This window comes from Macadamia integrifolia, chromosome 5 (genome assembly GCF_013358625.1).
Source record: "Macadamia integrifolia cultivar HAES 741 chromosome 5, SCU_Mint_v3, whole genome shotgun sequence".
Classification (NCBI taxonomy): Eukaryota; Viridiplantae; Streptophyta; class Magnoliopsida; order Proteales; family Proteaceae; genus Macadamia; species Macadamia integrifolia.
This window is the reverse complement of record NC_056561.1, coordinates 46,398,889-46,419,746: the sequence shown is the minus strand read 5'-3', so window position 1 is coordinate 46,419,746 and position 20,858 is coordinate 46,398,889. Positions and strand designations below refer to the sequence as shown.

The 20,858-nt window shown below is 49.3% G+C and overlaps 1 protein-coding gene across 1 annotated transcript; it reads left to right on the top strand.

Moving 5' to 3' along the window:
• The first annotated feature begins 5,560 nt into the window (after positions 1–5,560).
• Positions 5,561–8,647, top strand: LOC122078125 (formin-like protein 7). Its single transcript, XM_042643987.1, has 3 exons — positions 5,561–5,759; positions 7,356–7,369; positions 7,802–8,647. The coding sequence occupies exons 1-3, from the start codon at positions 5,561–5,563 to the stop codon at positions 8,645–8,647; spliced, it is 1,059 nt and encodes a 352-aa protein (XP_042499921.1).
• Positions 8,648–20,858: the final 12,211 nt, after the last annotated feature.

The window sequence follows — 20,858 nt, the reverse complement described above, 5'->3', positions numbered from 1 at the left end:
AATTTCTCTATTCTAGTCAACAGATCCCTAGCTGGTTATTTCTCCTCTTCTATTGGCATTAGACAAGGTTGCCCCTCTCCCCCTTTCTCTTTTCCTTGGCTCTTGAAGTTCTCTCTAGATCCATCCAATCCCACACTAATGATATCCTCATTTCCCTCACCCCTAAATGCAGATCCCTTGAGCTCACCCACTTTGCATTTGCTGATGATCTTATGATCTTCTCCAAAGCTAACCCCCTCTCCATTCAAACCATTCTTTCTTCCTTCCACTTTTTTTAATCTCTTTCCGGCCTCCGTATCAATCTTCTCAAGTCCAATATTTTTCTCTCTCGTGTTTCAAATGACACCAAAGCTCACCTCCTTGAGCTTATTGGTTTCTCTGTTAAAACCCTTCCTATCTATTTGGGCCTTCCTCTTATCTCCTCCAAGCGAACTGCCCACCATTGCACTCCCATGTTGCACAATATGCACAAAAGGCTCCCAACTCTGGAAAGGAAAGCTCCTTTTCTATGCCGGTCAGTTGAAGCTCATCAGGTCCTTTTTATTGGTCTGGCATCTTTGCCCTCCCCAAAGCCACCATTAAAGCTATTGAGTCTCTCTTTAGCTCCTTCCTCTCGAAAGGTGCGGATGCAACCAGATTCTTCCATCCCATCTGCAAGTCCTTCATTTGCATCCCCAAAGCCAAGGGAGGTCTTGGTCTTAAAAGGATTAATGATGTCAATTCTTAAAAGGATTAATGATGTCAATTCTACTGGCATCCTTAAGCTTGTCTGGAAGCTTGCCTCCAAGCAGATTATTATTTGGGTCTCTTGGTTCTACTCCTCCCTTCTCTGCAAAAAATCCTTGTGGACCGCTCCTATCTCTCCGGATGCCTCTTGGGTTTGGCGTAAAATCATTCAGGTTAGACCTTTTGCCATGGAGAACATCCACTGTAAGATCGGTAATGGTCTCTCAACCTCCCTTTGGCTTGACAACTAGTCTTGCCAAAGTCACATCCTTTTCCATTTTCTCCAATGGCGCATGGTCTCCTCCCACCTTCCCCATCGCCTTGTCTTCTATTAGGTCCTCCTCCGCCTCCCCTTCCCATCTCTAATAGGGAGGACAAAGTCATTTGGGCTCCTTCCTCCTCGAAGAATTTCTCCTCCTCAGCTTGAAACCTTGTGAGAACTAGTGGCACCACATGTCCTTGGCACAAAATTGTCTGGTTCATATTCCACATACCTTGCAATAGCTTCACTGTTTGGACCCTCTCCTATTGTCTGCCCACTCAATCCTTCCTTATCTATCGCCACATCCCCGTTGCCCTTGCTTGTTGTCTCTACTGGAAGAGTTCTGAAGATATCAACCATCTCTTTTTTTACTGCCCTTTTTTCCTCCTCCATCTGGAGAAGAGTCCTAGCCCACTACTGGTCTTCTAGGAGATCCCTCCCCCTTCCCCTCTCTACTGAATGGATTTAGATTGACATGACCTTCGATAGAGATTCCATCTATGACACTGCTAGGAAACTCACTTTCGGAGCAGCAATTAATCACATTTCGATGGAGCACAACCTCCTTGGTCTTTTGAAAAGATTTGGAATGCCATCTACTTTGAGATCTCCTCCAAGCTCTCCCTCATCCCTGCCCTCCCTATTGTAAGCTCCCCAAGGAACAATATCATTGTAATTTCCTGGGGTTTAGCCCCTTCTATTTTGATTCATCCCTCCCCTAGCTCTTCTAGGTTGTAGCATCTTTTTGATGATTTTGTTTTTCTTCCCCCTCGAGTTTGTATACACCACCCCCCCTTTTTTTTTATCCTTCTCCTCTTTGGTAATGAATTTTCTATTCACCAAAAACAAAAAAAAGGGACAACGTGATTCTTAAACCGATTACTTTAACAAAAAACGTGTCACAGAGAAAGACTTACCAATAGGTAGGAACCAAAACCCCTTCAACTTGACAGTACGTTGAACATGTAGGAGGCTAATGGTTTAGTTACGTTTGAGGCATTCGACTAGGGCCACAGCCGCAACGCCAGCACACACAGGGGCCTTTGCTGGCAAGCCACTGCACGCCTGAGGGCTTTGCTCATGGTTGTGTGGCTGCACATAAAGTGCGTGGGGCTGCCTTTGCTGTAAGGGTGGTGCACGCATGGTGTGCGTGGCTGCCTGGTCATTCAACCTTGTGCTACCATGGCCGGTCTGGCTGTACCCCAGCACTTTGTGGTTGTATAATGATTGAACACTTGAACTGGCTGGCAGCCATGCCACGTGGCAAATTTTTTTTTTTTTATTCTCTTTTCAGTGATGCCATATGCCTCTTCGACACGCTGTTTGTCACTTCCATCACCACTTGGCCATATCAACAAATACCTAACCACCTCAACTGGTATAACCCTTCGCAGTCACTGTCTGACATTTGGGAACATTGCCAATCACTAAACCTCACCAAACTGTTGCCAACAATGACAGCACTGCCCCAGTTGCCCAACAATCTCCCTCTTTGGAATTGTTTGCAAACAAAAAAACAAAAACTAACCTGAACTTCATTGCAACTACTATTCATCTCCCCCTTTGACAACAAGAACAAAGGGACTCCCCATGCATGAAAGCTCCCCTTAATCTCCAATGCTAGAGCAACAAGCTCACCCATAGAAATGCTCACTGCATCTTTCCTGTCCTATAGGGAGAGATGATCCTGTGCTCCCCTTGCACATATGCCAGCTACCTTTCATGTGGAGTAACAACTCTAAGCTTATCTCGTAGTTTTTCAAAGTCGTCCTTAGGGTGTGCCTTGGTGCAAATGTCAACCATTTGGTCTGATGTGGGGATAAATTCCAACCTTACTGCATTGGTGGTGACCTTCAAAAAAAAGTGATATTGTGTATTCATGAGCTTCGTTCTTGAATGCTGCACAAGATTCCTGGAGATGTTGATGGCGCTTGTATGATCACACATGATTGCCACTGGTTCTTCATTTTGAACTCCAAAGTCTGAAATCCACCTCTTCATCTATAGAACCTGTGTACAACTGGCTGTTGCTGCTATATATTCGGCCTCAAATAAAATGCACTACCGTTAGTGCTTTTCGTATCATCAATACTGCCAGCCCAGTCAGCATCTGAAAATATTGTGTGAATTTCCCAATCTTGGGATACCACAGCCCATGCTCTGTTGTCCCTTTCAGATACCTGAAGATTTTCTTGACTGCCAATTAGTGTCTCCTTGGGAGTGGCTTGAAATCTGGCAACAAGACATACAGCGTGCAAGATGTCAGGTGTAAAAGTTGTTAGGTACAAGAGACTTCCAATCAAAGACCTATAGTGTGTGTGATCATCCAAAGCTGACTCATTACTTGAACTTAGTTTACAGCCTAACATCATGGGTCATGGGTGTCCCTTCTGGTTTGCAATCTTCCATCATAAACTTCTACAATATCTGCTTGACATACTTCATTTGCGATATGAAAATGCCATTTTGTCTTTGACTCATCTGCAAACCAAGGAAGTAAGACAATTTCCCCAACAGACATCTCAAACTTCGTCTTCATCCTCTCCACAAACTGTTTACATTGTTCATCACAGTGACCCCCAAAGATGATGTCATCCACATACACAACCACTACCAGCTGACTACTGTCCTCTGTCATAACATAAACAATTTTATCCACCTTTCTTTTCCGGAGAGCCAACTGATGCAAATATGTGTCTATTCTTGAGTACCAAGCCCTTGGAGCTTGTTTCAAACCAAATGGGCCAAGGGCAGGGCTGCAAGGTAAGGTTTTAGTTGAATCAAAGGTCCAGAAACAGATGAGCCCACAAAGGGAGGAGAGGGTTGGGTTTGTGAATAGGGGTATTTGTGTGACCCATGATTGGATGAGGATTATGCAAAATGGGGGTTGATGAGGGAGGAGGAACATGACCCGACGCAGGGGTTTCTGCTAAAAGAAAGTCAGGAGCAGAAGAAAAAAAGACGGAAGATGGGGATGGCAACAAGGTTGCAAGGCTACCATCGAGTGACAGCAACTACTCGACCAAGTAGGGGGAGACTTTCTGTTAGGGGAGCAGGCAACAACTCCAAAGGAACCGCTGAGGTGTTGTCGACATTGTTGCAAGTGTCAATCTTCTGCAAGGTGTTAAAGTGGTTGGAAGGACCTTCGGTTGTTGGTGGAAGGACCGTTGCTGGAGGAGAACCTGAGGCAGTTTCTCACGACGTTGGGAATTGCGAAGGATACTTCTTCTCCAGCTGCGGTTGGGACCACGGGACCAGAGATAGCAAGGATGCAGGGGCCAGATAAATGGAGCAGCCTGGGTGATGGATTGTTGGGGTATCTACAGCAGAGGGGTCCGAGAGGGATCTCCAAGCACAGCAGAAGGGGCAGTGATGTTGGGAGTACAAGCCTGAGTATGATTGCTGAATAGCTTGCAGACAAAGCATTTGAAAGGGAGGGAGGGAGGGAGGGGGGGGGAGGCACCATTCATAATGGACCTTTGTTTGAGGGAGAAGCCTTCATCATCAGCTACCATGATAGAGAAAGGAGGAGAGAAATCCTCAGAGATCTCAACACATATCCTCGCATAGGCCAACCTGTCCATCTTTTTTGGTTTTCCCATCAGAGTACAGCGGGTTTCCTAGCACCGATCCAATGATACTAAGACCAGCTTCACAGCAGAAGTGGAAGTAACATACCAGTACAGCGGGTATATGAACTTTCTTACCTTTGTGGACGGTCATTCCCTCTTAACTTGGTTATATTAGTTGAAAGATCGTTCAAAGTTTTTATCTATCCTTAAATCTGTTTATAATGAATAAAAACATAGTTTGATACATCTGTACAATTCTTCATTCAGACAATGCATTAAAATATAATCAAACCTCTATATCTTCTTTTTGCTTTGAGCATGGTATTTTACATCAAACTAGTTGCTCTTATATGGTTATACCCATCAGCAGAATGGTGTAGCTGAAAGAAAAAAACTGACACTTATTAGAAATTTCTCATTCCTTTTTTCATATGAATGTTCCCAAAAGTTTTGGGGGGATGTGTTAATCTCTTGTTTTCTGATTAGATAAGTCACTTAATAGACTTATTTTATTGGAAATAAGCTTTGGGTTGGGTTATGTATGTGTTGGGCCTTTGATCCCATGGGTTTTCTTTGTAATAGCCCACTTTAATGGGCCTAAAAATATTGGTAGAAAGTAGGAAAATGAAATTTACTTCATTAGTTTAGTTAGAGTCCTAGACTCCTATCTTGATATGTTTTGGTTTTTTTTTTTTTTTGGATGATTAAAATATTAAATTACGAGAGAAAAGAATATACAAGGGGGGAAGATAGGGGAGGCAAAAGCCGACAAGAAAGGGGGAACAACCCCTACAAGAGGGAAGAGTGGGGGGAGCAGGTACAAAGTCAATCCATCGTAACAGGGGGAATGATAGAGAAGGGGAGGCCCCGGCAACAACAATGAGCCTGTTCCTTGGGAAGTCTCTAACAGTGCGGGGACGGAAGGAGGCAAGTTTGGAGCTAACATCAAAGTAGATGCCCTCCAAATCATATCAAAGGACTGGGATTTGGACATCCATCTATGGAGATTACGCTCCATCCAGAGGTGAGAAATGGTAGCATAGAAAGCAAGCTTTCCAGCAGTGTCACAAATGGTAGATCCGCCAAATGTCATATATCGACCCAGATCCATTCTCGTAAGAGGAAGGATTCGTCTATTAAAAGGCCAGCAGTGCTTGAGAACTCTCTTCCAGATGAGGAGAAAGGGAAAGAGAAGGAAAGTTGGTTGACATCCTCAGAGTCGTTCCAACAAAGGCAGCAAGAGGGGGGAACATGGATCTGGTGATGGATGAGAAAGGACTGTGTCGGGAGGCTATGACGAGGGATATGACCTTTGAACCAGATGGTTTTGCGTGAAAGGACGAGCGGGCCTTTGGAATGGACAAAATCCCAAGCGAGGAGGAGGATTTTGGTTGTTTTGTTTGGGTCCAACTCCACGTTGGAGTCTTAAAGTGTCTTCTAGGAGTCTTATTATGAGTCCAATTATGTTCTTCTTTGGTGGACAAATAGCTTAAGTCCTAGGCTAAGTAAATTTCTTGTTTTGAGTCTATTTTCTTTGTTATTTCAGTTTTCTAGTCAGCTTAGGTTTCCCAATTAGTCAAGGATTGGGTTAGGCCTTTACTTATTAATGTTTGAGTCAGTTTTGATCTTCTTTATAAGTTTGTAAGGGGCTACAGCATTGAACATGAATTTATTAATGAACTTGCAGCTTTATGCTCCCAAAATTCTGAGAAAGGTTTCTTCAACTACTAAGATAGTTGTGGTTGAGGAGCCCAAGCTGAAAGAGCCATCCCACTATCCAACCCACATCTATCCCATCTCAATCCTTCATTTTCATTTTTATTCTTTCATCATATTCTTCATCCAACAACATGTAAGTATTGTTCTTCAAGTTCTCCTTGAATTTCAAGTCTTCTATAAGGTTGGATGTCACGTTTTTTCGGATTAAGCAATTCAGCCATCCGATCGAACTCAAATTTTGACCAGGCATTCAAGAACCCTAATTTGGAGATTGATTGTATTATGGGCTCTTTCTAATGGCTTGATCTTGAGATATTTGTAAAATACCAATTCTGCCCTTCCCTTCTCAAGTTGCTGTCTTTTTTACACCTAGTGATCATTATTTGCATCTGGACCATCCATTGAGTATAGATCCTTGTCAACTTGCTACTATTTCGATTTTTTCAACTATAGTACTACATTATATAATAATTCTCCTATGAGCATTGTTTTTCCTAATTCTTCTTTTTTTTTTTTTTCCTTACCACCTCATGTATTTGGTTGCACTTGTTTGTTCATGTTTTACAACCAGGTATTGATAAGTTCTCCCCAAGCAATTAAATGTCTTTTTCTTCGATATCCTTGTAGTCGAACATCATTGTTATGATCCTGTCACCTGGCAACAGTTTGTTACTGTTAATGTTACATTTTTCTAACGTACACCATATATTTTTCTGCTGAGTGTTGGGAGTTAGCAACTGATATTTTTCACCCTCCTCCAATACCTTCTTGAGTTCCTCTTTCGGATATTCTGACCTCATCTCAGGCAGAATTACTGCAAGTCTACCAGCAACAACCTAACTGTTGCCAATTCTACTTCTCCACGGCTTTCTGTCTGATGAGATTTTGAGGATGAAGTTCTTGGTCCCTCTCCTTGCTTTTCTACAGTGGTGTTCCAAGGTGAGCATGGGTGGTATCTATGCTCCAGCTTGAGGGGGGAGTATAAAGTTGTTATTTATTGTTTGTCTACCATAGGTGTAAGGGTAGTAGTGTCTTTCTTCCTTCCACTTATTATTTATGGTTCTTATGTTTGTTAGTTAAGGGGCAGATGGTATGTAATTTCTCTCATCTATAGATTATTATTTTAATAGAACTTTTGATGTCGATAGGGCATTGAATCAAATCTATTTCGAGTTTTTCTTTTCTGCTCTTTGTCTCTCTGGCGACTCTTTCTCTCCCCTCTTCTTCCTTGTTCTTGTCTCTCATCTACTGCTGTTATTTGCTTGATACTGTTACACATATCATTAGCATGTCATCATCCAATATCTATTCCATTATTCTTGATCAGTTGCAAGGTATAAATGCCAGTGGTGATCTTGGATTTTGAAATTGAAAAGCTTATGACAATCTATTAAGTCTTTCTGCTGTTACTGTTTCTTTTCACTCATCAAATTGCTGCTTTCAAGTTTGATTTTATTTAGCAAATGAGGTGTTTCTCTACTTTTTTTTTTGGCCAATTATAATGATATATCTATTGCTGCAGGTTGCTCATGCTCAGATAGCCCAAGCAACTAATATGAGACACAGGCTCGCTTCAGCCATAGTTTCTGGTCCCAGCCCAACCTCCGTGATTACCTTACCAGCTGAATCAATGATTGTTGTTGAACCTAACACAGTCCCAGTTCAACCAACAAGCAGCACACCACAACCTCCTTTGACCCACCCTGTCACTTCTTTTGCGGCTTCAAAACCCACAGCGGAAGAAGAGCAAAAGAAAGCAACGGCAGCAGCTGTTGCAGCCAAGCTTGCTGCCTCTACATCTTCTGCACAGATGCTCACCTCTGTGCTATCATCACTGGTTGCAGAAGAAGCAGCTTCTATGAATGGTGGCTCAAAATCTGGAGGCTTTGGGAATAGTTTTCCTTTCTCCAGAGAAAAACGTCCCAAACTTGAGAAACCAATGCTGGTTTCGGAAATGGGCAGTACAACATACTTTGCTAATGTACAACAGCAACCATTAACCAATTATCCCCTCGCCCCTGGCCAAGCTTCAACCACGAGTATGCAGCCAATGTCCCAAGCCAGTCAGGTACAGTCTCCATTCCCGCCGCCTCCACCACTACCACCCCCACCCCAACACACACACCAATATGTACAATCCACAGGTATGATAGCTGGAGTGATGCCTTATGGGTATGGTGCTACAAGCCTCCCTCCTCCTCCACCCCCTTTGCCTACACACATAGCAATGGGTTTAGCACGGCCAGGGACTCAGCCACAGCAGCCACCACAGCAGCAGCCTGCAACAGGAAGTTATTACCAGCTGCCAGGTACTGGATTCTATGGGCAGAACCATCAGCCGACAACTCCCCCTGTTCCTCGGCAGTGATTTCCCCTCAGAATAATCCATACAGGCAAGTGGGTTGTCCAAGTATCCCATCTGTCTGATTCTGTAAATTAATATTTTGTGACTTTAATTTCTTTACACGGTGTAGAAAGCCAGGTCAAGGCACAAGCAGAATGAGGTCCCCTCAGATAGAGTGTGAAATGTTAGGTTTACAGTGGTTAACAGGAAGCCAGTTCAGTCTAGGCCTTGTAGTTACTAATCTTTTCTGTACTAACTTTCAAAAAGTTCTCTTGCAGGAGAGCCTTACAAGTTTAGATCAGTTTTTTTTAAAAACCACTTTAGGGCTGCAGAACCCTACTAATGGTTTACTCAATTACTATACTATACCCTGTACCTTTTCTATCTGGTGTCAAAGCACCTTGGAAGAAGGCCTTAAGAATCCTGGTTGTGCTGCGAAGTGATTACCGAATGGCTTCTACTTTGCTTAGCTTGTTGCGATGGACACACTGCTAGTCTAGAAAGAAGAATTTCCTTGGTATGGGCTCAGTCAGACCTTTTCAAGGTTCCATTTGTTTTCAGGTAAAGACCAGTAAAAGAATATATGCGTAAAATTCAGAATGGAAAGGTCAGATCTTAATTGAAAATTTTCATTCTGCATGCTTTTTACCAGTGAAAAGAATTGTATGGCCTATAACAAATAGATATTATTTTGCTAAATATGATACAAAATTGTCAATTGACCTATATTTAACATCTTCTTAAAGTAGTGCCTTCTAGGTCCATGATACAATCGCTAAGCTCTTACTATGGATAGATTTTTTTTTTTTTCTTATTTTATTATTTTGGTGTCGTCATAAACTAGAGCCCCTGGATTCTTATTTATTAGTACTACTAACCAAAAAATTATTTTAATGTGAAAAGAGAAAATTTTTTTCCTTTTTTTTTTTTTTTCCTGTCGTCTCATCCCGTGGCCCATATTCACCCCACAACAGCATGAGGAAAGAGAATTTTATTATTAAAACTATTTAAAAACATCCACCAAAGTTTTAGTGTCAGATTTTAGTTTTCTTATATATAACAAAGCAAGTCAACTTTGTTTTTGGTAAAAAACAAAGTAAGTCAATGCTTGAATAAAAGCGCAACTTCGTTAGAAAAGTGGAGCTTAAATTTAATAAAAATAAGGAATTTATGGACAAAAAAAAATAATAGAATTGTGCCCCAAGGCTACGAATTGGTGCTCGCTTCCGAGCCAAGTTATGCAAAGTATCTGGTTTATTAGTTGAAGTAGTCATTTTAGAAGCATCCATATGGAAGCCAAGAAGAATCTCATCGTATCAGACTTTCATTCCTTCCTAACAAGTGGATTTTCGGGGTGATAAAGAGCGGCAATCCATTATTCACCAGGGGAAAAGAAAAGGAGTTGCAGGCCATTACATTCCACATATAATTGCCCATTCCAAGCCTTCCATGGTCTCTGTTGCTGCCAAAAAACCCCGCTGGTCCAACCTACACAAACACAGACGATGGAGGTCCGGAACTTTGTCCGGGGTTAGTCCTCCGACGCTCAAGTCAGGGTCGGCCGCACAGTTCAATAAGGGAGTAATGGTGAGGGTATTAGAGCTTACCTTCCCCTTTCTTCCGTGCCTTCTTATATAGCTCTTTGGCCTTAGGGTTTTTCCCCCTTCGGCCTTCTTAGAGTCCTACTCGAATACGTCCAACCTTCTGGGGGGAATATTCCCCTCATGCAGACGACGTGATCCCGCATGATTCTGCGGGCGTGCCTCGGTGATTGCGCGTGCTCGAGTGTGAGTGGTCTCTTGGAACCTTCGTCTGGCGGTGGACACGTGTCTCAGAGGCGACACGTGTCATGGCCCCCACCGAGAGGTTATTTTGGCTATATCAGGAGCCCCCTTACTTCCACTAGGAGCTTCTTCCTGTGGGAGTAACCATCTTCTTTGGTTGACTTGTTCCTTCGGCCTTGGCATTACCAGTGTCCAAGGTTCGGGGTCGATCGAGAGAGACCTTTGACCGCTTCGGATCGACTTTGCTGAGCCCCCTGTCGATCGGTCAGCACCATTCGGCTCTACCGAGCCCCCTGCCGAGGGAGGGACCTTCGGTCAGTTTCGTTCGTCTCTGGCCGAGCTCCCAACCGAATGACAGACCCTCGGTCAGGTCCGTTCGGCTCTGGCCGAATCCCCAACCGAAGGAGGGACCCTCGGTCAGGTCCGTTCGGCTCTAGCCGAACTCCCAACCGAAGGAGGGACCCTCGGTCAGGTCGGTTCGGCTCTGGCCGAACTCCCAACCGAAGGAAGGACCCTCGGTCAGGTCCGTTCGGCTTTGGCCGAACTCCCAACCGAAGGAAGGACCCTCGGTCAGGTCCGTTCGGCTTTGGCCGAACTCCCAACCGAAGGAGGGACCCTCGGTCAGGTCCGTTCGGCTTTGGCCGAACTCCCCACAGAAGGGAGGACCCTCGGTCAGGTCTGTTCGGCTTTGGCCGAACTCCCAACCGAAGGAGGGACCCTCGGTCAGGTCCGTTCGGCTTTGGCCGAACTCCCAACCGAAGGAGGGACCCTCGGTCAGGTCCGTTCGGCTTTGGCCGAACTCCCAACCGAAGGAGGGACCCTCGGTCAGGTCCGTTCGGCTTTGGCCGAACTCCCAACCGAAGGAGGGACCCTCGGTCAGGTCCGTTCGGCTTTGGCCGAACTCCCCAACCGAAGGAGGGACCCTCGGTCAGGTCCGTTCGGCTTTGGCCGAACTCCCAACCGAAGGAGGGACCCTCGGTCAGGTCCGTTCGGCTCTGGCCGAACTCCCAACCGAAGGAGGGACCCTCGGTCAGGTCCGTTCGGCTTTGGCCGAACTCCCAACCGAAGGAGGGACCCTCGGTCAGGTCCGTTCGGCTTTGGCCGAACTCCCAACCGAAGGAGGGATCGTCTGCTAGGCCTGCTAGGTCCGCTCGGGCGCAAACCTCGAGGCTTCGTACCCTGACGTGGCGGTGCCATTAATGCTCGGAAGTCGTACCGCCATTCTTCCATCTATATAATGTGGGGGGCCATTTGTGGGGCATCCTTTCTTTTTTCCCTTCGGAGAGCTCACCTTCGGCCTCGGATCCCCTTCTAGCCTCGTCCTCTTCTTCCTTAGCTTAGCAACAAGTAAGTGATGTCTTCCTCGTCGGGCTACAGCCCATCGTCCCGCGAGAGGTCAAGACCAAGACGTAGGTATAGGAGTCCTGGGGAAGTCCGAGGGATGTCCTCGGATTCCACCGACTCTCCCTCCTCCCGCGACTCATCGTCAGCGGCCACACCGTCGGGGTCCAAGGGTGGCTCCAACGGTGAGGAGTTTAGGGAGAGGGTGCTCGACGCCCGAGCCCAGACACAGGAGCCCTTAGAAGTTGAGGCCCTTAAGATCGTCTCCACGATGGACGAACCAGAACTGGAGGAGCTAAGGGCCTCCTTCGGCGTTTCGGATGCTTTCGAGCTCCGTCTGCCCAAACCCTCTGACCGAGCCAGCTATCGGAACCCCGAGGAGCTGTGCCTGTACAAGGAGGCCTTCAAGGCAGGCCTTCGGCTGCCCCTCCACCCCTTCTTCACCAAAGTGTTTCGGCACTATGGGGTAAGCCCGACCCAGCTAACGCCGAACGGGTGGCGACAAGCATTAAGCTTCGTCATCTTCTTCGTTCGGCACAAGAGGCCTCTCTCCCTTCGACTCTTCATAAACTGTTTTCTTCTTCAGGCCTGTAAGGGACTTACGGGCTGGTACTACTTTTGCCCCCGAAAGGACCTTCGGCTCTTGAAGGGTTACCCGAGTTCCATCCATGGGTGGAAGGATAAGTACTTCTTTGTGAAGTCGACCGAGGGGGTGCCCTTCGGCACGGTCTGGGACATCCCGGACCTTAGGGATGTGAACTCCGCCCCTGCCCTATTCGGGGCAGATGCGGAGTCGTTGGCGATGGCGAGGCGGCAGGAAGGCTGTTCTCCAGTCGAGGCCGACTGCCTCAAGTCCGACGCCATCCTCTTCAAGTTCGGGCTTAGCCCGGGTGAGTTAGGCTAGACTCCGTCTTCTTCCTTCGAGTGTCGGTCTTTCGTACTGATACCTCTTGTTTCTTCTTGCAGTGCAAGTTACCAGAGCCGAGGCTAAGGCCGCCGCCGCCGCAAGACAGGCAAAGATAAAGGAAGCCAAGGCCCGCGACGCCACCCAGCAGCCGAAATCCAAGAGGAAGGAAAAGGCGGGCCCGTCTTCCGAGACCCCGAAGAAGAGGCCCAGGGTGGAGGGGTCGACTGCCGAGGCTGTCCAAGCCCTTGCTGCTCCCAGAGACGGTCTGGCTCAAGACCCTTCGTCCGCCACTGCCTCCCGAGGCCCGAAAGTCCCGTCGTCGAGGGCCGAGGTGGGGTTCATCCCACAATGGTCGGTGAAGGAAGACGACTCTCTGACCGTCGGACGGGTTGCCAGAGAGTTGGTGACGAAGGGGAGTCTCCCCCGAGACGCCACCGAAGCCCAGAAGCAAGGGACGGCGGCACTGCTCACCTCGGCGTGCATCTTCATGGCGGGGGTAAGCTTCGGTCCCCTTCTCCTTCGGCCTTCCTACCTCTTTCTTACTCGTACTATATATGTATATATATATATATTTTTTTTCATTCTGACCTTCGGTGCTCTGCGCAGGCTCAGAACCAGATGGGTCAGCTGGTCCTCCGAGCCGAGGCCATGTGTCGGGAGCTTGAAGCCAGTGAGAGGGAGAAGGTCTCCCTAGACAACGAGCGCTCCCTCCTCCTCGAGAAGGTGGAGCACCTGGAGTGCGACCTAGCCCTCGAGCGCCGAGAGTGCGAACGGAAGCTCTCGGAGTTGAAGTCACAAGTGAGGGCCCGCCTTCAGGAAGCCGAAGCCCGAGGGGTCGAAAAGTATCGGTCCTCCGAGGCCTTCAAGGAGGAGATCAAGAACGCCATCGCCCCAGGGTACACCATGGGCGCTACCGAGGTCCGAGATTGGGTCCTCGGGCGCTACCCTGGGGTTTCCTTTGCAGACAGCGGCCTCATCTTCGAGGACGACGATGTGGAGGTGGTGCCATCGACCACCGAGGTTGCCGACGCCGACGGTGGAGGCGGCAGCGAGGAAGGCGAGATCCAACTGCATAGGGAAGTCCCTCCGACTCCTGGTCGTGGGGGTTCGGACCAGGAGGCACTCCCCGCCGAAGACGAGGCCGCGAACCCGACGGACGCTCCTTAAGGTCGCCTCGGTTCTCAGCGCAGGCTACCCCCTTGTCATGTAACTAGCCTTCGGGCTTTTTTTGTAATCTTTTGCCTTCGGGCTTCGTATGTAACTAGCCTTCGGGCCTTTTTGTTGTCTTTTGCCTTCGGGCTTCATATGAATGCAATCGTTCTTTTTCCAACTGTCGTTTAATGATCTTTGGTTCGTAAGTAGTTGCAGAGGGCCGAAACCCTAGCTGTCTTTAAGCTTATTTCCCCGAGACTTGGCCGAGGGTCGACCTGTTAGTATGTCCGACGAAGGCCGAACCTATTATCACTTGCAATATTTTACCAAGTGTTTTCCCTTCGGCTCGAGCCGAAGGGTTCACCGAAGGTCGAGGGGTTCATCGAAAGTCGAGGGGTTCACCGAAGGTCGACCCTTCAATGGTCAATCACCAAGCAATCCATCGTGTGTACCCTCGGCTCCAGCCGAAGGGTCTATTAGATGCTAGGTCTTCACCGTTATTGCAATATTTTATTAAGTGTTTTCCCTCTCGGCTCGAGCCGAAGGGTTCACCGAAGGTCGATCGTCCAATAGTCCGAATCACCGAAGGTACCCTCGGCTCCAGCCGAAGGGTCTGTTAGATGCTACCCCTTCGGTCAGGTCCGTTCGGCTATGGCCGAACTCCGAGCCGAAGGGGTGATTGAGCCTCCAAGGTGTGGACCTTCAGTCATCCGTTCCTCAGGGTTAGAGGTAGGAGAATTCTCAGTTGCCGTAAACCAGCTCTCATATTATCCAGTCTCGCGGATTTCAAGATGAATTACAACTTAAAAAGGGTTCAAAAAGACAATAATTGCAAAGAACGACAGACGGACAAATTTACAAATGACTACTGCGTGCCCGCTACTTTACTACTGGTGGAATTTTCTTAGATTATCTGAGTTCCACGATCGGGGTACCCTTACTCCCCCCGTAGTCTCTAGGTGGTAGGACCCTGGTCGTATTACCCTCGAGACTCTGTAGGGACCTTCCCAGCTTGGGTCCAGCTTCCCTTGATGCCTTGGATCCGACACTTCCGCCCTTCTAAGGACAAGGTCGCCCTGCCTAAACTCGTTCTTCCGGACTTTGGTGTTGTAGTGCCTAGCGACCCTCCGCTGGTAGGCGGCGATCCTTTCCTGTGAAGCTTCTCTGGTTTCTGCCAAGAGGTCCAAATTTGCCCGGAGTCCTCCGTCGTTTTCGTCTTCGTTGTAGTACCGAATCCGATGGGTAGTAGCCCCCATCTCTACTGGGAGTACAGCTTCAGTGCCGTATGTTAACATGAAGGGTGTTTCTCCGGTAGCTAGCCTCTCGGTGGTGCGGTAGGCCCAGAGAATGTGGTGCAACTCATCTGCCCATAGCCCTTTGGCATCATCAAGTCTCTTTTTTATCCCTTGGAGCAACGTACGGTTGGTTACCTCTGTTTGCCCATTGGTCGAGGGATACCCGACGGAGGTTTTCCTGTGGTTGATGCCGAGGGCTTCACAGAACGCGTCGAAGGTCGGATTAGCAAACTGAGTTCCATTGTCCGTAACCACGACCTGGGGGATTCCGAATCTGTATACCACCGCCCTTTGGAAGAAGTCCCTAATGTTCTTTTCTGTTATCGTCGCTAGGGCTTCGGCTTCCGCCCACTTCGTGAAGTAGTCGACCGCCACCACGACAAACTTCCTCTGTCTCGTGGCCAGGGGGAACGGGCCTAAAATGTCCATCCCCCACATGGCGAACGGTACTGGGCTAGATAGGGACGATAGCTCGGTAGAATGTAGCCTGGGCACGGGGGCGAACATCTGGCACTTGACGCATTTCCTGACCAGCGATTCTGCGTCCTTTCTCATTGTCGGCCAGTACAGGCCCTGCCTTAGTACTTTGTGCGCCAGGGCCCGGGCCCCAAGGTGTTGGCCACATATCCCCTCATGCACCTCCCGGAGCGCATAGTCGCCGTCGGAAGAATCCAGGCACTTGAGGTATGGTGAGGTAAACCCTATCTTGTATAGAGTGTCGTCTTTCAGAAAGAAGCGCGCTGACCTTATTCTTAGTTTCCTTGCTTCGTCCCTGTTCTCTGGGAGCTTCCCCTCCTTGAGGTATTCTATTATGGCGTCCATCCAGCTTCGGCCGTTTTCACCTACGGGTAACACCTCGTGGGGTTTCTCGATGCTTGGCTGTGGTAGTACTTCAAAGTACACCGCTCGTCCAAATTCTGCGAAGTCGGAAGTGGCCAGCTGCGACAGTGCGTCTGCGCTAACATTCTCTTCTCGTGACACCTGCTTTACCTCAAATTCCTTGAAAGCCGCTGACCCTTCTCGCACCGCGTTCAAGTATTCGGCCATCCTCTGCTCTTTGGCCTCGTATTCGCCATTCACTTGCCGCACCACGAGTTGGGAGTCGCTATTCACTACCAGTTCCTTCACCATCAAAGCCCGGGCCAGATTAATTCCGGCTATTATCGCCTCGTACTCCGCTTCGTTGTTGGAAGCGTCGAAGCCGAACCGTAGGGCGCATTCTATTTTGAAGCCTTCGGGGCTTACCAACACAATTCCAGCGCCACTTCCACCGCTATTGGAAGCCCCATCCACATACAGCGTCCAGGCCTCCTCTGCTCGTTCCTCGGCAGATTCCTGCGGGTCATCGGGGATCGTCGTCTCCGCTATGAAGTCTGCGAGGGCCTGTGCTTTAATTGCGGTTCTCGGCTTGTACTGGATGTCGAACTCTCCCAGCTCTATGGCCCAATTTACCAGACGACCGGACATATCTGGTCGCTGCAGTATTTTCTTCAGAGGCTGGTCGGTGAGTACGCATACTGTGTGTGACTGAAAATATGGCCTCAGCTTTCTTGCCGCCGTCACGAGGGCGTATGCCACTTTCTCCGCCTTTCGGTATCTTGTCTCGGCATCTAAAAGGGTTCGGCTGACGTAGTATATTGGCCTTTGTTGCTTCCCTTCCTCTTTCGTCAGTACGGCGCTTACAGCAACTGCCGATACAGCAAGGTACAGCTGTAGGACATCTCCGGTGTTCGGCTTTGTCAGCAGTGGGGGTGCGGCCAAGTACTCCTTCAATTGCTCGAAAGATCTTTCGCACTCCTCCGTCCACTCGAACCTTTTAGCCCCTTTCAGCGCCTTGAAGAAAGGAAGGCATCTATCAGCAGACCGAGACATGAATCTTCCGAGGGCAGCTACCCGACCCGTCAGCTCCTGGACTTGCTTTACGTTCTGGGGTGACCTCATGTCCCGAATGGCTTGTATTTTGACTGGGTTGGCTTCGATTCCTCTCTCTGAAACGATGAAGCCGAGGAACTTCCCCGAGGCTACTCCGAAGGCACATTTCGCTGGGTTCAGCTTCATGCCGTACCGTCGTAGCACTTGGAACGCCTCTTCCAAGTCTTGGATGTGCCTTTCTGCCTTCAGGCTTTTCACGAGCATGTCATCCACGTACACTTCCATGGTCTTGCCGATCAGCCCTTTAAAAACTTTGTTCACCAACCTCTGATAGGTGGCCCCCGCGTTCTTTAGTCCGAAAGGCATGACCTCATAGCAGTACAACCCTCCTTCAGTTATGAAGGACGTTTTCGGGACATCAGCCTCGGCCATTTTGATTTGGTTGTACCCCGAGTATGCATCCATGAAACTCAGCGCCTCGTATCCCGCCGTCGCGTCGATGAGCAGGTCTATCTTCGGCAGGGGGTATGCATCCTTGGGGCAGGCCTTATTCAGGTCGGTGAAGTCGATGCAGATCCTCCACTTCCCATTTGCCTTCGGGACCATCACCACGTTAGATATCCACTCCGGGTACTGGATCTCTCGGATGAACCGGGCCTTCAGTAACTTTTCTACTTCCTCGTCTATCTTCTTCTGTCTTTCTGGGGCGAACGTCCTTTTCCTCTGCTGCACCGGCTTCTTCATGGGGCTAACATTCAGGTGATGTTCTATTACTTCTCGGTCGATCCCGGGCATGTCCGATGCCGACCAGGCGAATACGTCAGCGTTGCTCCGTAAGAATGAGATGAGTCTTTCTTGCTGCGACCTTGGCATGGTAGCCCCAATCTGGAATTGCCGGGTGTGATCTCCTTCTTCAGCTTCAACTTGCACTAAATCTTCGGCCGGCTCTCCTCGTTGATAACTGGCATCATCACGTAGATCCTCTATCGGGAGCGTCTCACCCGCCTTTTCTTTTCCCCAGAGAGTAGTGGCGTAACATCTTCGGGACGTCTCCTGATCACCCCGACACTCCCCGACGCCATTCTTGGTTGGGAACTTCATTTTGAGATGGGGGGTGGAGACGATGGCCTTTAACAGATTCAACCCGACTCTTCCTAGTATGGCATTATACGCTGATGTAATGCTCACTACCAGGAAGTTGATCATCACCGTCGCCTGGCGATCTCCGGTGCCAGCTCGAACCGGCAGCTCTATCGACCCTTCCACCTTCACCGGGGTGCCAGAGAATCCTTGCAGCGGGTGTTCGACCTTCTTTAACTTTCCTTCGTCGAGGCCCATCTTCCGGAAAGCTTCGAGGAACAGGATATCAGCTGAGCTGCCGTTATCCACTAAGATCCTCTTCACTTTGCAATCTCCTATAGTCATGGCGATGACCAAGGCATCGTCATGCGGGGTCTGTACCCCTTCCAGATCATCGTCTGAGAAGGAGATGACCGTCCCCGTCTTCGCCTTCTTGTTCGACCATTCTGCCACATGTACGCTCCTCGCGTAGGCCTTCGCCTTCCTGGCAGAGACCGAACTCTCTCCTGCGGCCGGGCCTCCACAGATGGTTGCTATAACTCTTGTTGGGCTCTTGTTCTCCTCTCGAGGCCGGCGTTCATCTTCCTCTGGTGTCTGGTTCCTCCGCCGTTCTTGATTTCCTCTGCGGGCGAGCCCCCCTCTTTCATACCGACCTGCACCATCTCTCCGACGGTTATCTCTCCGGCCAGTGCCTTCTGGAGCCAGCTCTTTCTCCCGGTCTACAAATCTGCCTAAGTATCCCCTTCTGATCATTCCTTCTATCTCCCCCTTGAGATGCCAACAGTCTTCGGTGTCATGGCCGTGGTCTCTGTGGAAGTGGCAGTATCTATCCACATTGCGTCTTTCGGGATGTCGCCCCATCTTTCCTGGCCACTTCATGGCCCTGGCATCTGGAGAATCTTTTATCTGCATTAACACCTCTGTTCGCCTTCGGTTCAGGGGTGCATACCTCTCAAACTTCCTCGGTGGACTGGGGGCCCGACTGCGCTCGGACTTTCGTCTTTTTCCTTCTTCGATGGGTTTATCATCAACCCTTAAGGGCCTCTTCCTCGCCGCCTTCCTTTCGACTTCTTCATCTGCCTGGAGGGTTTCTTCCATCTGGATGTACTTATCGCATCGCGCCCTCAGCTCGGTCAGATCTCTAGGCGTATGCTTCGCCAGGGACCTCTTCAATTCCTTGTCCTTGACGCCACCTAGCAGGGCCGTGAACTCCTCCTTCGGGTCTAGGCCCCTGATTGTGATCTTTTCTTGTTGGAATCGCTTCATGTAATTCCGCAGCGATTCCCCTTCTTGCTGTTTGACGTTGGTTAGGTTCAACGTAGTCTTCTGGAGGGGCTGGCTACTAGAGAACCCCTTCACGAAGAAGTAGCTCAGGTCGCTGAAGCTGTGGATCGACTTCGTCGGTAGTCGGTTATACCACAGCCTCGCCGCCCCCCTGAACGTCAATGGGAGGGCCCGACACATAATATTTTCCGAGACGCGATGGAATTGCATGGCGACCTTAAAGCCTTCCAAGTGATCGACGGGGTCCCCCGACCCGTCATAGGTGTCGTACTTGGGCAGGCGGAAACCGACCGGGAGCGGGTCCCTCATGACCTCGTCAGCTAAGGCCGTATCATTGGTGAGGTCGGGCTCGCGGTTCCCTGTCTGGTTTTCTGCCACCTTTCTGATCTCGTCCTTCAGGTCTAAGATCATCCTCTTTAATCCCGAGTCCTCGGACCTCTGTCTGTCTCCTTGGTGCTGATCCCCATGCGGGTCTCTGGCGGCGCGTCGCGTCCTACTTCGGGGCGCGGGACTCTCCCTTGCTCGGCTTCGAGGATCGCGGCCGGCCCTCGTCGATCCCGTACTGCTTCGGTCTTCTTCTCGAGCCCTCTCGAACTGGACGTGGGTACCTGGGGGTGCTCCGCCGGTCTTATGGGAGACAGCTTTGGAGACCTCTCTCATAGTCTCGGCCATCCGGTTATATTTGTTCTGGAGGTCTTTAAACTGCTGCCTTGTCACGTACTCCTGGGCCGCGGGAGGCTGATGGTCGCTGCCCTCCCGTACTGAATATCCAGCCGACCGCTGGTACCTGACGGACACTTCCCAGTCGTCATGACCCCTTTCTCGTCCAGTCTCCGCCGAGGGAGGAAGCTCCCCTGAAGGTTCTTCCCCCATGTCTACGTTGGACGTCGCTCTCGTCCTTCTTCGGTTGTAGGTTCTTCCCACCATTACCGTCGTTCCCACAGACGGCGCCAATCTGTTGCTGCCAAAAACCCCGCTAGTCCAACCTACACAAACACAGACGACGGAGGCCCGGAACTTTGTCCGGGGTTAGTCCTCCGACGCTCAAGTCAGGGTCGGCCGCACAGTTCAATAAGGGAGTAATGGTGAGGGTCTCCGAGCTTACCTTCCCCTTTCTTCCGTCCCTTCTTATATAGCTCTTTGGCCTTAGGGTTTTTTCCCCCTTCGGCCTTCTTAGAGTCCTACTCGAATACGTCCAACCTTCTGGGGGAATATTCCCCTCATGCAGACGACGTGATCCCTCGTGATTCTGCGGGCGTGCCTCGGTGATTGGGCGTGCTCGAGTGTGAGTGGTTTCTTGGAACCTTCGTCTGGCGGAGGACACGTGTCCCAGCAATGACACATGTCATGGCCCCCATCGAGAGGTTATTTTGGCTATATCACTTACCACAACTTGGATAAGCAAATTGCTGAGTCTAAGACGAATGTGGAGCTGGTACAGAACCAATTGTCTTCCTCCCCACTCAATCACTCATTGGTTGAAAGGGAGAAACTGGCGGTTACTCACCTGCAGCATCTTA

Bases quoted from the DNA above. Each gene is read 5' to 3' on its own strand.
- LOC122078125 (XM_042643987.1), top strand. From the start codon at position 5,561: ATGGAGATTACGCTCCATCCAGAGGTGAGAAATGGTAGCATAGAAAGC.